The sequence below is a fragment of the Podarcis raffonei genome, chromosome 9 (assembly GCF_027172205.1).
Source record: "Podarcis raffonei isolate rPodRaf1 chromosome 9, rPodRaf1.pri, whole genome shotgun sequence".
NCBI lineage: Eukaryota > Metazoa > Chordata > Lepidosauria > Squamata > Lacertidae > Podarcis > Podarcis raffonei.
Window position 1 is genome coordinate 2,398,314 of NC_070610.1, and position 14,267 is coordinate 2,412,580.

A 14,267-nucleotide genomic window follows, 5' to 3' on the forward strand; every position below is an offset into this window, starting at 1 on the left:
GTTTGCTTTTGGATTTTTCACAGTTACTGCTCTTTTTGGCAGAAATGGGGATTTGGGTGAAGCGGGAGAGGTCTCATGGCTGATACATGGCCTTTCATTTTTTTAAAAAAAAAAAAATTTTATTGGTTTTTTCCACACATAATACAAGACAATACAACACAATACAAGACATACAAACATATAAACACGTATAATTTCTTAACCTTTCATTTCTTAAGCCTTCTTTCAGCGACTTCCCCATACCTCCCCTTTCTGCATCCCTGTTATCAATCTTTTCAGCATCCCCTAATTTCAATATAATACTTTCTTTAGATCTTATTTCTCATATCCAATTGCTAATCGCTGCAATTCTTTTTTGCATTACCCAAAACATTTTAGCATTCATTAATTTTACAACAGTTCTTGAGATAAATTTTAAACTTCTTCCAATCTTCTTCCACCGTCTCTTTCCCTTGGTCACGGATTCTGCCGGTCATCTCAGCCGATACATGGCCTTTCAAAAGCTATTAGGCTACTACTACCCATTCAGATACAAAATCCCACACCGATGGTAACATATTTTTTTGAAATAAGGCTGAGTGAATTTAACAGGACCCACATTGAATCCCGTGGCTCCATTTAAAATGTTAGGTCCCCCAAAATCAGTAGCAGTCAATGGGAGAAACTTTTATATACCAGTAGGAACACTTTTAATTTGGCCTGATAACAAATTGGCAGTCAGTGCAGACCTCTGAGCAAGGGTCCATCACATAGCCTGAGCTATACCCAGACTGAAATGGGTCTAGATAATCTGTGTCTTCCAAGAACGTCCACAGCTGTTGAACCACATTGTCCCGTCAATTTTGAAAAGATTTAGTGCTTGCCATCTTTGGCATGTTTACTCTGAAGACTACTTATTGCACATGTGACTGTTGCATTAGGTGCAACTAACTTTTTCTAGATTGAGGCAATTGTGTTTTTTGTGATTGGACTGTAAAGTACTTAGCTGTGATCTTCACTCTGACATTCAGCATCTCTCCTAATAGCGAACTCTGGTGCAGAGTGGAAACAGTAGCCAAAACAAGGCCACTAGAGGGGGAATCAGCATGCTTGAGGGATTTGCAGAAATACGAAAGCTAATTTTTTTTTTAACCTGGTGGGCAAAACAGACCAATGAGGACTAAGACTGCTAACCATGTAATGATTACAGTAAATTGGAAAAATAAAACAGAATGTGATGGGAATGACTGGAGGGCAGGATGAGATGGCCTGCTTGGAAAGGTCACTGTGGACATCTAGGACCCAAGGACATGTGGGGGGCACAGGGGGGCACACAACAGGTGCCTAGAGAAGGGCAAAGGGAGGAGGCAATGGGCATTTTTCTGGTAACAATATAATGTTTCTGGTAACATACCATAATATAGTATGGCAGACCCAACTAGGTGCAGTACAGGAAATAGCACATGGTGTTTGGGAGAGAAGAATGTGGTGTGTTTGTGTGTAAAGCAACACTAATATCTACCAAATCCTGCAAAGAGAAAGTGCAATTCTGTTACCAGTATAAACATGCAGGTCAAGTTATTGGCATACACATTTATAATTTGCATTGCTTTGTTTTGACTGCAGAATTATGAGGCACTAAAACTTTGCATAAGTAATAAGGATCTTGGCTCCTTGGCTTGAGCAGACTTTAGTGGGAACATGGTATTTTTTGCCTGCAACGGATATTTATATACAAGGCACGTTAATAAAGAAACCCCCTTGATTTTCCTGATTAGACTAGAGTTCCAAAAATAACACTATATGTTCTGATTAATATTGCTAATCAGAAAGAAAGCAGTGGGGGGTAGTATATGAGTGCAACGCCTACTAAACCTGCAATGCAACTGGAAGAAAGAAAAGGAAAACTACTTTATGCTGCAGACCAGGACAGATTTCACATGTGCCACTCAAAGCACTTTTGAACATAGGAACATAGGAAGCTGCCCTACACTGTCAGACCACTGGTCCATCCTGCTCAGTAGTCTACAGTGATTGGTATTGGCTCTTCAGGTTTCAGGTAAGGGACATTCCCAGACTTACCTGGAGATGCCATTGATTAACCATGGGACCTTCTACAGATGCTCTTCCACTGAGCACCCCTTCCCCAACTTCTCTCCTACTGTTAATGTGCGCATGTGAAATATCAAAAATACAGAAGAGCAGTGATACATCAGCAGGCAACTGCACCAGGTTTCCTCCCACTGCTGAATGAGCAGCGCAAACATCGACAGCAGAGTTGGCAAACACCAGAACGCAAGCAGGAAATGAGGCAAGTCTGTAAGCAGCCCGCTCAGAAAATAAAGCAGCTACTCTGGTCAAGCCTGTGTCTCAACAGAGGCCATACATGTGAGAAATAACCCAAGTCTTAAGTAAATTCCAGTCGTATTTCAGTTCAGTTCATTGTATATAAATCAAGAAACGGTTTCTACTTTTAATGGTAATATTAGCCTAAAGCCAAAATCCTGTGCAGTCAAATCTCATGGGGTTCAATGGCAGGTGGAATTGCCAAAGTTATTTCCCCCGGAACCTTGTTCCCCTTTCTGCCCTGTCTTTTTTGTTTTTTTGCCACGTGTATAAAGCTGAATGCATAAAAGTTAAATGCATTTAAGTTGCGGGCTAACGGTAAGAGTAATTTGAGGAAACACATCTACAATCATTCTACCCCTCCAGTGGCATGTACTACAGCTTCCTTTAGTCCCATCAGGGGGAAAGGTGGGGTACAAATAAATATATTACTAGTAGTACTAATTATTCATGACATAGTTATGTTTAGTAGCAGGGAGATGTACCACTAACTTTACCTGCATTTTGGTCTGGCACAAATACAAGGGCACAAGTTGCTATTGGAAGGACAGTGGCACTAGGATATTAATAAAGTGCTTCAGGGACACAGGTGGTGCTGTGGTCTAAACCACTGAGCCTCTTGGGCTTGCTGATTGAAGGTTGGCGGTGTGAATCTACATGGCAGGGTGAGCTCCTGTTGCTCTGTCCCAACTCCTGCCAACCTAGCAGTTTGAAAGCACGCCAGTGCAAGTAGATAAGCAGGTACTGCTGTGGCAGGAAGGTAAACACCATTTCTGTGTGCTCTGGTTTCCATCATGGTGTTCCATTGCGCCAGAAGCGGTTTAGTCCTGTTGCCTGCCTGACCTGGAAAGCTGTCTGTGGACAAATGCCGGCTCCCTCAGCCTGAAGCGAGATGAGTGCCACAACCCCATAGTTGCCTTTGACTGGACTTAACCGTACAGGGGTCCTTTACCTTTTACTTTACTCTGCTTCAAACAGTTGCACAAGAGTCGACTAGCCATTAGGGATGGGGTTGCCAACACTGCACCTTTGTGAATTTCCTACAACCTGAAATGCCTCTGAATGCCTTTTTCCATCATCATGAAAGGTACACAGCACAGGGCTGGAAGGTACCCAGAGGGTCATGTGTCCCACCCACTGCAATGCAGGAACCTCATACATGACAGATGGCCACCCAACTTCTGCTTTAAATCCTCCAAGGAAGGAGAGTGCACAATCTTTCATGAGAGTCTGTTCCACTGTCAGAAAGTTCTTCCTGATATTTAGTTGGAAGCTCCATCTGTCTAATTTGAATCCAGTGGTTTGGGTCCTACCCTCTGGAGCAGGAGAACAAAACTTTGCTGTCTTACATGTGACAGCCCTGCAGATATTTGAAGATGACTGTCATATCTACTTTCAGTCTCCTCTTTACCGGGATAAATAAACCCAATTCCCTCAGCCATTGCTCATAAGGTTTGGTTTCCAGATTATCTTGGTTACCCTTCTCTGCACATACTCCATCTTGTGAATATACTTCTTAAATTATGGTGCCCAGAACTGGACACAATATTCCAGGTGTGGTTTGACCAAGGCAGAGTAGAGCAAGACTATTACTTCTCTTGATCTAGGCACTAGACTTCTGTTGACGCAGCCTAGAAAAGTATATTTTTTTGCTGTTGTCACACTGTTGACTCAGGTTCAGTGTGTAGTCTACTCCAAACCAGGACATAACCCACTAACTGAAATGTCAAATGTAAATTGTCTTAAGGGGAGCCTTGGAGAATGACACTCATCTGAACTGTTAGGATGCGAGACTCATCTCAGGGTCATAGGTTTGAGCCCCCAGTCCTGCATTGCAGGGGGTTGGACGAGATGACCCTCATGTTCCCTTCCAACTCTACAAATCTTTGATTCTACCGGCACAGCCAAGATTTGCTGCTTCCTGGCCATGCTTGTGTGTCAAGACAAGCAAGTGTTGAGAAGTACCGGTAGATTAAGTATATATAAGCTGTGCCACAAGGTACTCGGTTAATGTAAACCTCTGTTTCGCAGGTGTGTTGAAAATTATACAGGAAATCGTTGTGAGGAAATTTTACTACCGAGCATCAAGAGCCATCCAAGAGGTGAACTGTTTGCAGCTGTTTTAGCTTCAGTGGTGGTCCTAAGTGTCCTGGTTGCTGGTGCATTCTTCTTTCTTTGCAGGTAAAATGGTAGTGCTTATGTCAGACTCTGCCAACCCAGCATCTTCTAGATGTCTTGGAGATGGTAGGGGTTGTAGGGCAGAAGACCTAGAAGGCCCTGGGCAAAGGCTGGCTTAGCGATTCACATAACGTCTCTGATTCTGTCCTGACAGAATTTAAATATTCTACATGATATAAATATTCTCCATTTATAATGCATGCAATATTAGTCTTTGAGGTTAATAAAAACATTTCACTATGCTTATGGTTTTTCACTTTTTAAAACTTTAAAAAGCATTGCTGAGGCACCGTGTAACAGCAGTTCTTAAAAGGAAATATTTTGTGACACACTCCCATCTCATATTAGAACCGAGTCCCTTTCAGCAATAGAGAACTGAATGCATTATTTAAGCTGCCCATTGTCACCTTTAGAAAATATTAAAAGTACAGAAGAATAGCTTAATGGGATAAAACATTTTTGCAATGTACATTTATTTATGTAATTTCTGGGACACCTTCCCTTTTAAAAATATCAAAGCAATTTAATATACATATGAAAGCAGCTTGTGTAAAACCAAACCCAACATACTGTGTATAGGGCAGAAATGATTAGCATAAACTTTATTTCAAATGTCCTGTCTCCACTAAAGAAAGACTTGCAATGACACAGCAAATAATGATGTGGACTTGTAACTTAATAATTCAGATGACTGTGTGATGTGAAAAATGAAAATTAATTAAAAAACTATTCAGATGGCCCATTCAGTGTACACAGCATTTGGTCATGTGCACAGAGGATGCATGACTAAGCCTTGACAGCCCAATCCATGTCTCTATTTCAAACTAACAGCTGATTAAATGCTACCTAACTGTGGAGCAGTCAGTCTGAAAGTTCGATGTAAAAGCCCATTAGGCTGTAATAGCAAAAGCCGCAACCGCTAAATGCAATGTGAACTCACATCCACATTTATTCTTTTTAATTTTCCTAATCACTATCAGGAAGGGCCAGATTCCACGGACCAGTTCCATAGAGCATGGCAACAACCTGATTGAAGGGAACAGCAGTGATGGTTGCAACAGTAAGTAATTTTCAAATACAGTAATGGTAAAGGGATACAGTAAATGGTAAAGACTTTCTGCCAAAAGAGTCTTGATGAAAATAAAATTCTTGTTTTTCCCCGAGATAACTGAATAAAGCAATCAAAACAAGAAATTATGGAACAGCAACAAGCAAAACAGCTATAGACAAGCAAAAACAATGTTGGAGAATATGGTAAGAAGACTGAACAGAGAAGACAAGGTGCTGTGTAAATCAGAGGAGAGTTTTCTGAAGGAACCTATCAGGACAAAGTTATATTTAAAAGGGATCCTGGTTACTTCAAAGAAAGAGACATTGTGTACAAATGTCTTATCCGTGAATTCTATGTTTTTGTAAAATGCATTTCAAGCTGTTTTCTATTTAATTATTATCTAATATGTACTGATAGGTGATGGGATTCTACCACACCAAACATCTTGTTACCAGAATGACTTAATGCCATCATAGAATTGGGCAGAGTGGTACATATACAATAATCTGAATTTCTATTTAAGACATATCTTGAAGGACCTTTTTTAAAAACAACAACAACAACAACATTTAAATGAAAACGAGAAACTTGTGAACGATGAGAGTATTTGGGCAAAATTATCCCTAATATTAGACAAAGGGACTTTCTTGATTCTGTTCTTCCTGTCCTGAAATTTTCTTCAGAGAATCTTACTGTAGACTACTTAACCACTAGTTTAAACCTAAAAGTAGGGAACTGGGAAAATTCCAGTCCCACTGACCCATATTTAAAACAAAATGTTTCCCATCTGCTTATACTCATGAACCGTGGGAATCACCCATATCATTCATGCCCAAATGTAGCTCTCACTCCAGTGGATTCTAATTGTGTTTTCACTGAGAAGCTTCTGGGGGATAAAAAGAAGAGGGAATGGCCATCATTGGCCAATGATGATATGTAGATATAAGAAAAGCAATAAAATGGCTAAAAAATGGGAACTCAAAATGCTGCTGTTTGAAGAGGGGTCATGCTAAATGTTCTGAGCAGAAAAACTATTCATTTCATTAATAACAACAATAAATTAGGAGGCGTTTAAAACAGTACTAAAGAAGAGTATCATTGATACAGCTTCTAGAATCAGCAAAGAATAAAATGCAGAGCAGAATTGTCTTTCCTTGGATGCACAAGAGTTGAATTCAGTGAAGAGTCAGTTGAAAGGAAAATTATGAAAAAGCATACAAGCCCTTAAGGGATATCTAATAGTTCTCTTTGAGGAAAAGTAGCTCACACTTTCCCCCAGAACAAACAATAATGTAATGAGATGTGGAATAAAGAACCAAAGAATTGCATGTAGGATCAGGTGGAAAGAATAAAAAAACATGCAAATTGCTATCCAAAAGCAAAATATGAAAGCACACCATAAATTAAGCACTGATTCTGCTAAAAAAATCCACTGTTTTCTATTTCTATGAATTCAAAATAGTCACAACTAACTTTGGGCTCATAAGGAAAGCAGATGTGCCAAATGATTTGCTAATTAGATTGTGCATATCTTCATCAGCTAATTTTTACTGCTTCTATGCTCTAGGCTATGTGATTATACTTGTTTTGGAGACTATTTATATTCTTTTAATGATTTTTGTAAATCACCTTGAATAATGGTGGAAAGCCAATAGACTATTTTTAAAAAATAATAATAATAATCACTTCTAATAAAGCTATTCTCTTATATAATTTTCAGGAATCCATAACACTGTTCCCAGTCACTGTGAAAGAAGAAGATATTGCTAATATTTTACAAGACCAAATATATACACATAAATGTACATTGCTTATGTTCTTGCAGCTGTCAGACACAGAATGTACAAGGTATGTGAAGCTTATCAGAGGCAAGTTAGAACGACCTTTATGCATAGTAGTTAAAAAAGATAAAATACTGTTGAATCATGACAGAATACTGTTAGATAATATTGAGAAGCTATGTTTCATTCATCTGTATTTATCAAAGGCAAAAATAGGTATATGCTTTTTCCTAGGCATGGAAAATGGTAAGGCCTTTGATTGTGTTGAACAGAACTTTAAATGGGAGGGCAGGGCTAGTAAATATATATATATAATGGACCCTATATATGGACCACAAGTTGTAACTGGCTGAAGACATGCAGAACCTTCTCAATGACTTAGTTACTTCTAAGTTTTGTTTGAACTACTCAGAGGGCTTTAGACCTGCACAAAATACAGTGGTTAAAAATTAAGGTCAGTCCGCAAAACAATTTCATTTGTAAATAAAGTTTATCTTTCTCTCTTTAAATGCCTATTCCAGGTCTCTATTAAAAAGCATTCACAAGTTTAAAATCAGTTCTTTCACAGCTTAGCTGGCTGCAAAGGTCATATTAGGAAACAAAACTGTTTTTGTTGGCCAAAAATAAAACCACATAGCATGATGTAACCTCTGAAAATCATTTGCACTTCCTTAAAAAAACAACACTGCATGAAGTCTAGAGCTGGCTAATTTTTAAACACTAAATATATTGAGGTATTGTTAACTGCTGCTTTATAGTTCCAGTTGAACTGGAAAACCATGCTTCCAATTTGAGGCATTAAAGAGATGGTTGATTTGGGGAAACAGTTTTCCAGACTAAAATTGATTATATTTTTAACACAGAAGTGTAGTTCAGGGATGACAAACCTGTGGCCCTTTAGATGTTACTGGACTACAGTCCAAGTCATAGTATCAAGATAAATACACCAAAATAAATAAATAAAATGATATAAAATCACATATACATAAAAAAGCAGTTATAGGGAGTCATTTATCTGTCAGAAAGGAAACCCTTCTGACCTAGAGAGGTCAATATATTATATTATATATAATACTAATGCTTGGCGGTAGTCATTATATGTCATATTTTGATTGCTGCTGCACAAAATTTGGCTACCTTGTATAACAGGATTTTTTATTAAGGAGCAACAGAGTGGCAAATAAATGATCAGAGCATCCAGCGTATTTCTGGAGTATTGGCAGAATAAGGTCAGAGCCTAAATCTCTGTAGAACAGTAATAATAATAATAATAATAATAATAATAATAACAATAATAATAATAATAATAATAATAATAATAATAATAATAATTTATTATTTATACCCCGCCCATCTGGCTGGGCCTCCCCAGCCACTCTGGGCGGCTTCCATAGAAACCAAAAATACACTAAGATGTCACACATTAAAAACTTCCTCGAACAGGGCTGCCTTAAGATGTCTTCTGAATGTCAGGTAGTTGTTTATCGCTTTGACATCTGCTGGAATGGCGTTCCACAGGGTGGGCGCCACTACCGAGAAGGCCCTCTGCCTGGTTCCCTGTAGCTTTGCTTCTCGCAATGAGGGAACCGCCAGAAGGCCCTCGGCGCTGGACCTCAGTGTCCGGGCAGAATGATGGGGGTGGAGACGCTCCTTCAGGTATACTGGACCGAGGCCGTTTAGGGCTTTAAAGGTCAGCACCAACACTTTGAATTGTGCTCGGAAACATACTGGGAGCCAATGTAGGTCTTTCAAGACCGGTGTTATATGGTCTCGGCGGCCGCCCCCAGTCACCAGTCTAGCTGCCGCATTCTGGATTAGTTGTAGTTTCCGAGTCACCTTCAAAGGTAGCCCCACGTAGAGTGCATTGCAGTAGTCCAAGCGGGAGATAACCAGAGCATGCACCACTCTGGCGAGACAGTCCGCAGGCAGATAGGGTCTCAGCCTACGTACCAGATGGAGCTGGTAAACAGCTGCCCTGGACACAGATTTGACCTGTGCCTCCATGGACAGCTGTGAGTCCAAAATGACTCCCAGGCTGCGCACCTGGTCCTTCAGGGGCACAGTTACTCCATTCAGGACCAGGGAATCCTCCACAGCTGCCCGCCTCCTGTCCCCCAAAAACAGTACTTCTGTCTTGTCAGGATTCAACCTCAATCTGTTAGCCGCCATCCATCCTCCAACCGCCTCCAGACACTCACACAGGACCTTCACCGCCCTCACTGGTTCTGATTTAAAAGAGAGGTAGAGCTGGGTATCATCCGCATACTGATGAACACCCAGCCCAAACCTCCTGATGATCTCTCCCAGCGGCTGCATGTAAATGTTGAAAAGCATGGGGGAGAGGACAGAACCCTGAGGCACCCCACAAGTGAGAGCCCAGGGGTCTGAACACTCATCCCCCCCCACCACTTTCTGAACACGGCCCAGGAGGAAGGAGCGGAACCACTGTATGACAGTGCCCCCAGCTCCCAGCCCCTCAAGACGGTCCAGAAGGATGTTATGGTCGATGGTATCAAACGCCGCTGAGAGATCCAGCAGAACTAGGAAACAGCTCTCACCTTTGTCCCTAGCCCGCCGGAGATCATCAACCAGTGCGACCAAGGCAGTTTCAGTCCCATAATGAGGCCTGAATCCCGACTGGAAGGGATCCAAATGGTCCGCTTCTTCCAGGCATGCCTGGAGTTGTTCGGCAACCGCTTGCTCAATCACCTTGCCCAAGAATGGCCGCATCTAAAGATGGTTTTTTAAGAAGCGGTTTAATAACCGCCTCTTTCAGCGGGTCTGGGAAGGCTCCCTCATGGAGGGAAGCCTTCACCACCCCACGAAGCCCATCGCCCAGTCCTTCCCGGCTAGCTTTTATAAGCCAGGATGGGCAAGGATCCAGGAGACAGGTGGTTGGTTTCACTCGTCTAAGCAGCCTGTCCACATCCTCGGAGGTAACAGATTGGAATGGATCCCACTCAACTTGACTAGACAGAACTCTAGCACTCTCCCGCCCCGGCCCTGCTCCCACGGTGGAGTCTACTTCTTCCCGAATCTGAGCGATTTTATCTGCAAAAAACTTTGCAAAATCATTGCAGGAGAACATGTGGCCCGTACTGGGCCCCGATGTTGCAGGTGGTGCCACTAAATTGTGAACCACCTGAAAAAGTCTCCTGCTGCTGTTTTCTGCAGATGCAATAGAGGCGGTGAAGAAATTCTTCGCCGTCGCTATCGCCACTTGGTAGGCTCGACGTTGAGCTCTAACCTGTGTCCGGTCAGATTCGGAATGAGTTATCCGCCACCGGCGCTCTGGCCATCTCAACGATTGTTTCATTGCCCTCAGATCCGTGGAAAACCACGGGGCTGTCCGGGCTCCATGCAATCGGAGAGGGAGCTTCGGAGCCAAACAGTCAAGCCAAACAGTGAAGAAGCCCGTGTTATACAGTTTCAATTTGGCCAGAGTCACAGGGGCAGCATCTCTCCAGGTATGAGATCTTTCTGTAGCATTCTCCAGGAGCAGCAGAAGGGAGAGTTCAGCATTGAGCCAGGGATAAGGTCCTACGATGTGTAGGCAGTTCCAGACTGCTTAGATATGCCATAGGAGCTGAAAGATACCTGCTGACAATAAAGGAAGGGGACCTGCCCATACCTAGAATCATAGAGTTGGAAGAGACCACAAGGGCCATCGAGTCCAACCCCCTGCCAAGCAGGAAACACCATCAGAGCACTCCTGACATATGGTTGTCAAGCCTCTGCTTAAAGACCTCCAAAGAAGGAGACTCCACCACACTCCTTGGCAGCAAAGTCCACTGTCGAACAGCTCTTACTGTCAGGAAGTTCTTCCTAATGTTTAGGTGGAATCTTCTTTCTTGTAGTTTGGATCCATTGCTCCGTGTCCGCTTCTCTGGAGCAGCAGAAAACAACCTTTCTCCCTCCTCTATGTGACATCCTTTTATATATTTGAACATGGCTATCATATCACCCCTTAACCTCCTCTTCTCCAGGCTAAACATGCCCAGCTCCCTTAGCCGTTCCTCATAAGGCATCGTTTCCAGGCCTTTGACCATTTTGGTTGCCCTCCTCTGGACACGTTCTAGTTTGTCAGTGTCCTTCTTGAACTGTGGTGCCCAGAACTGGACACAGTACTCCAGGTGAGGTCTGACCAGAGCAGAATACAGTGGCACTATTACTTCCCTTGATCTAGATGCTATACTCCTATTGATGCAGCCCAGAATTGCATTGGCTTTTTTAGCTGCCGCGTCACACTGTTGGCTCATGTCAAGTTTGTGGTCCACCAAGACTCCTAGATCCTTTTCACATGTACTGCTCTCAAGCCAGGTGTCACCCATCTCATTTTTTTTGCCCAAGTGCAGTACTTTACATTTCTCCCTGTTAAAATTCATCTTGTTTGTTTTGGCCTAGTTCTCTAATCTGTCAAGGTCGTTTTGAAGTGTGATCCTGTCCTCTGGGGTGTTAGCCACCCCTCCCAGTTTGGTGTCATCTGCAAATTTGATCAGGATGCCCTTGAGTCCATCATCCAAGTCATTGATAAAGATGTTGAATAAGACCGGGCCCAAGACAGAACCCTGTGGTACCCCACTAGTCACTCTTCTCCAGGATGAAGAGGAACCATTGATGAGCACCCTTTGGGTTCGGTCAGCCAGTTACAAATCCACTGAGTGGTAGCATAGTCAAGACCGCATTTTACCAGCTTCGTTACAAGAATATCATGGGGCACCTTGTCAAATGCCTTGCTGAAATCAAGGTAGGCTACATCCACTGCGTTCCCTTCATCTACCAGGCTTGTAATTCTGTCAAAAAACGAGATCAGGTTAGTCTGACATGACTTATTTTTCAGAAATCCATGCTGACTATTGGTGATCACAGCATTCCTTTCTAGGTGCTCACAGACTATTTGCTTAATGATCTGCTCCAGAATCTTCCCTGGTATTGATGTCAGACTGACTGGGCGGTAATTATTTGGGTCCTCTCTTTTCCCCTTTTTGAAAATAGGGACAACATTTGCCCTCTTCCAGTCTGCCGGGATTTTGCCTGTTCTCCAGGAATTCTCAAAGATGACTGCCAGGCATTCTATATTGATGGATCATTACGTAGGGTGGTAGTAGAGATAATGGACTCTTTCAAGGGCTCCTTAGGCTGAGAGTCATTAGGCATATTGTAGGAGTTATGATGTCTGCAGATATCTTCAGCAGGCTAGTTTTTCAATAATCTGTTGTTGCTCTTGTGTTGGTAAATCTTTAAAGAGCCTTTCAAATGCTCCTCCAATACACAGTTGTCCTTGGTTGGATCCTCTGGTTCTGCCAACTGATCAAATCCTCTTGAATGGATTTGCTTAAGCTCTTTTGTGTTCTTTTCATTAGGGTCCTGTTATAATTATGGTGGCTGGCTGCTTTAAAGTTAGTTATTAGTGGTGATAAAATCAGGTTGTTAAAAACGTACTGGGAAAATTCCTTTGGCAGTCAACACAGACTTGGTGTGATGAAGCAGTGAGGGAATTTTGGGGCTTCTAAAGTAAGACTTTCTGAGCTTGATTGGAGTAGTTCAGAGGCTACACAATGATTAAGTCTATGTAACCCTAATAAAATCCTCCAATGCCTCTTGGCCAGTCAAATTGTATAAAAGGATGGAACCCAGCCTTTGTTGCTGCGTATTGCAAGACTAAGCTTATTCAGTTGTAACACTAAGTGATGTTGTTCTTTCATTCCACAAACAAGCTTCTGGTTTACATCTCGTGATTTGGAACACGTGTCCTGGATCATATATTTAGCTCACAGTGAGTTAGATAGAGAAGGTTCCTTTGGTACCTTGTTGATTTCTTTTCTGAGTGTCTCTGTGACCTCACTGATTAAAATGTCCATTTTAGAAAGCAATGAGCTAAGCGTTTTACAAATAGAATCAATTGTTTTAGCTGTCAACAGGATCAGATCAGCCAGGTTCTCTTTAGTTGTTTACATATTTGGGACAGCCTCACCGATGTATAATGCCACCTATGTAGAAGTTTTAGCAAAGCTTCCTTCCTTTCTTTTTTTTTTAATGATATTTATTAAGATTTTTCCATTATAATACATCAAAAAATAAAAAAAACGAAACAAAAAAATTTAAAAACACATAAAATTCAAAGTCCTTATTTTCAATGACATATTTCCCTGACTTCCCCACACCTCCCCCTCTTGTATTCCAATTCAAATTGTTGGTTCAACAAGTTCTTGTCCCCAATTTTTAACCTTTTTATATTTCATTCATTTTAAAAAAACCAATTTTAACTTATAAACATCAATATTTAAACAACAGTTCAACAAGTTCTTGTCCCTAATTTTTAACCTTTTTATGTTTTATATTTTATATTTAGTTCATTTTGAAAAACCAATTTTGCCTTATAGACATCAATAATTATATATCCGTGCTTATTCTTAAAGTCTTTTTCTAAAGTCGACCTAAATTCCCTTCCACGATTTTCTCAATTCTCATACAAATAACAAAACAAAATAAAAGCAAAACAAATTATAATTATACACCCTTTGGATTCCCAAACTCCACCCCCCCCCCTTTCCCGGTTCCAATCCCCAATAATCGTCCATCAGTCAATCTACTCTCAGCCTGGGGATCTCACGTCCGAGGCTCTTAATTCTCTCTCAATTCCTCTCTGCCGGCTTTTTGGATAATCCTTAGTATTAAACACCAAATATCGGAGAAGCTCTAGTCCAATAAAGTCCATGTTTCTTCCAACCAGGCCTCCATACTTAAAAGTGGAGCCTAAATCTTGTTTCTTACTCCTTTCAAATCCGAATGTCTCCAAAGCTCCAACTTCCACCTTAATCAGATTTGTAATCCTTAGGTCTTCAGATCTCCACACAAGAAGATCTCTCCATTCTTCAGTCTCCAATTCAAACCAAATTTTCACCATTGAGTTCTTATTTTCCTTTGCAGCC

General features: G+C 41.4%; 1 protein-coding gene across 11 annotated transcripts in view; it reads left to right on the forward strand.

Annotated features, from left to right (window-relative positions):
- The window catches only part of NRG4 (neuregulin 4), a 70,926-nt gene extending 62,949 nt beyond the window's left edge, over positions 1 to 7,977 (forward strand). For all 11 annotated transcript variants that reach the window (XM_053402687.1, XM_053402691.1, XM_053402684.1 and 8 more), the window contains 4 exons: positions 4,357 to 4,506; positions 5,484 to 5,563; positions 5,668 to 5,757; positions 7,275 to 7,977. In XM_053402687.1, the coding sequence (XP_053258662.1) occupies positions 4,357 to 4,506; positions 5,484 to 5,563; positions 5,668 to 5,675 (238 nt within the window). In that variant the 3' untranslated portion in view covers positions 5,676 to 5,757; positions 7,275 to 7,977. The remainder of the gene's footprint in view (positions 1 to 4,356; positions 4,507 to 5,483; positions 5,564 to 5,667; positions 5,758 to 7,274) is intronic.
- Positions 7,978 to 14,267: the final 6,290 nt, after the last annotated feature.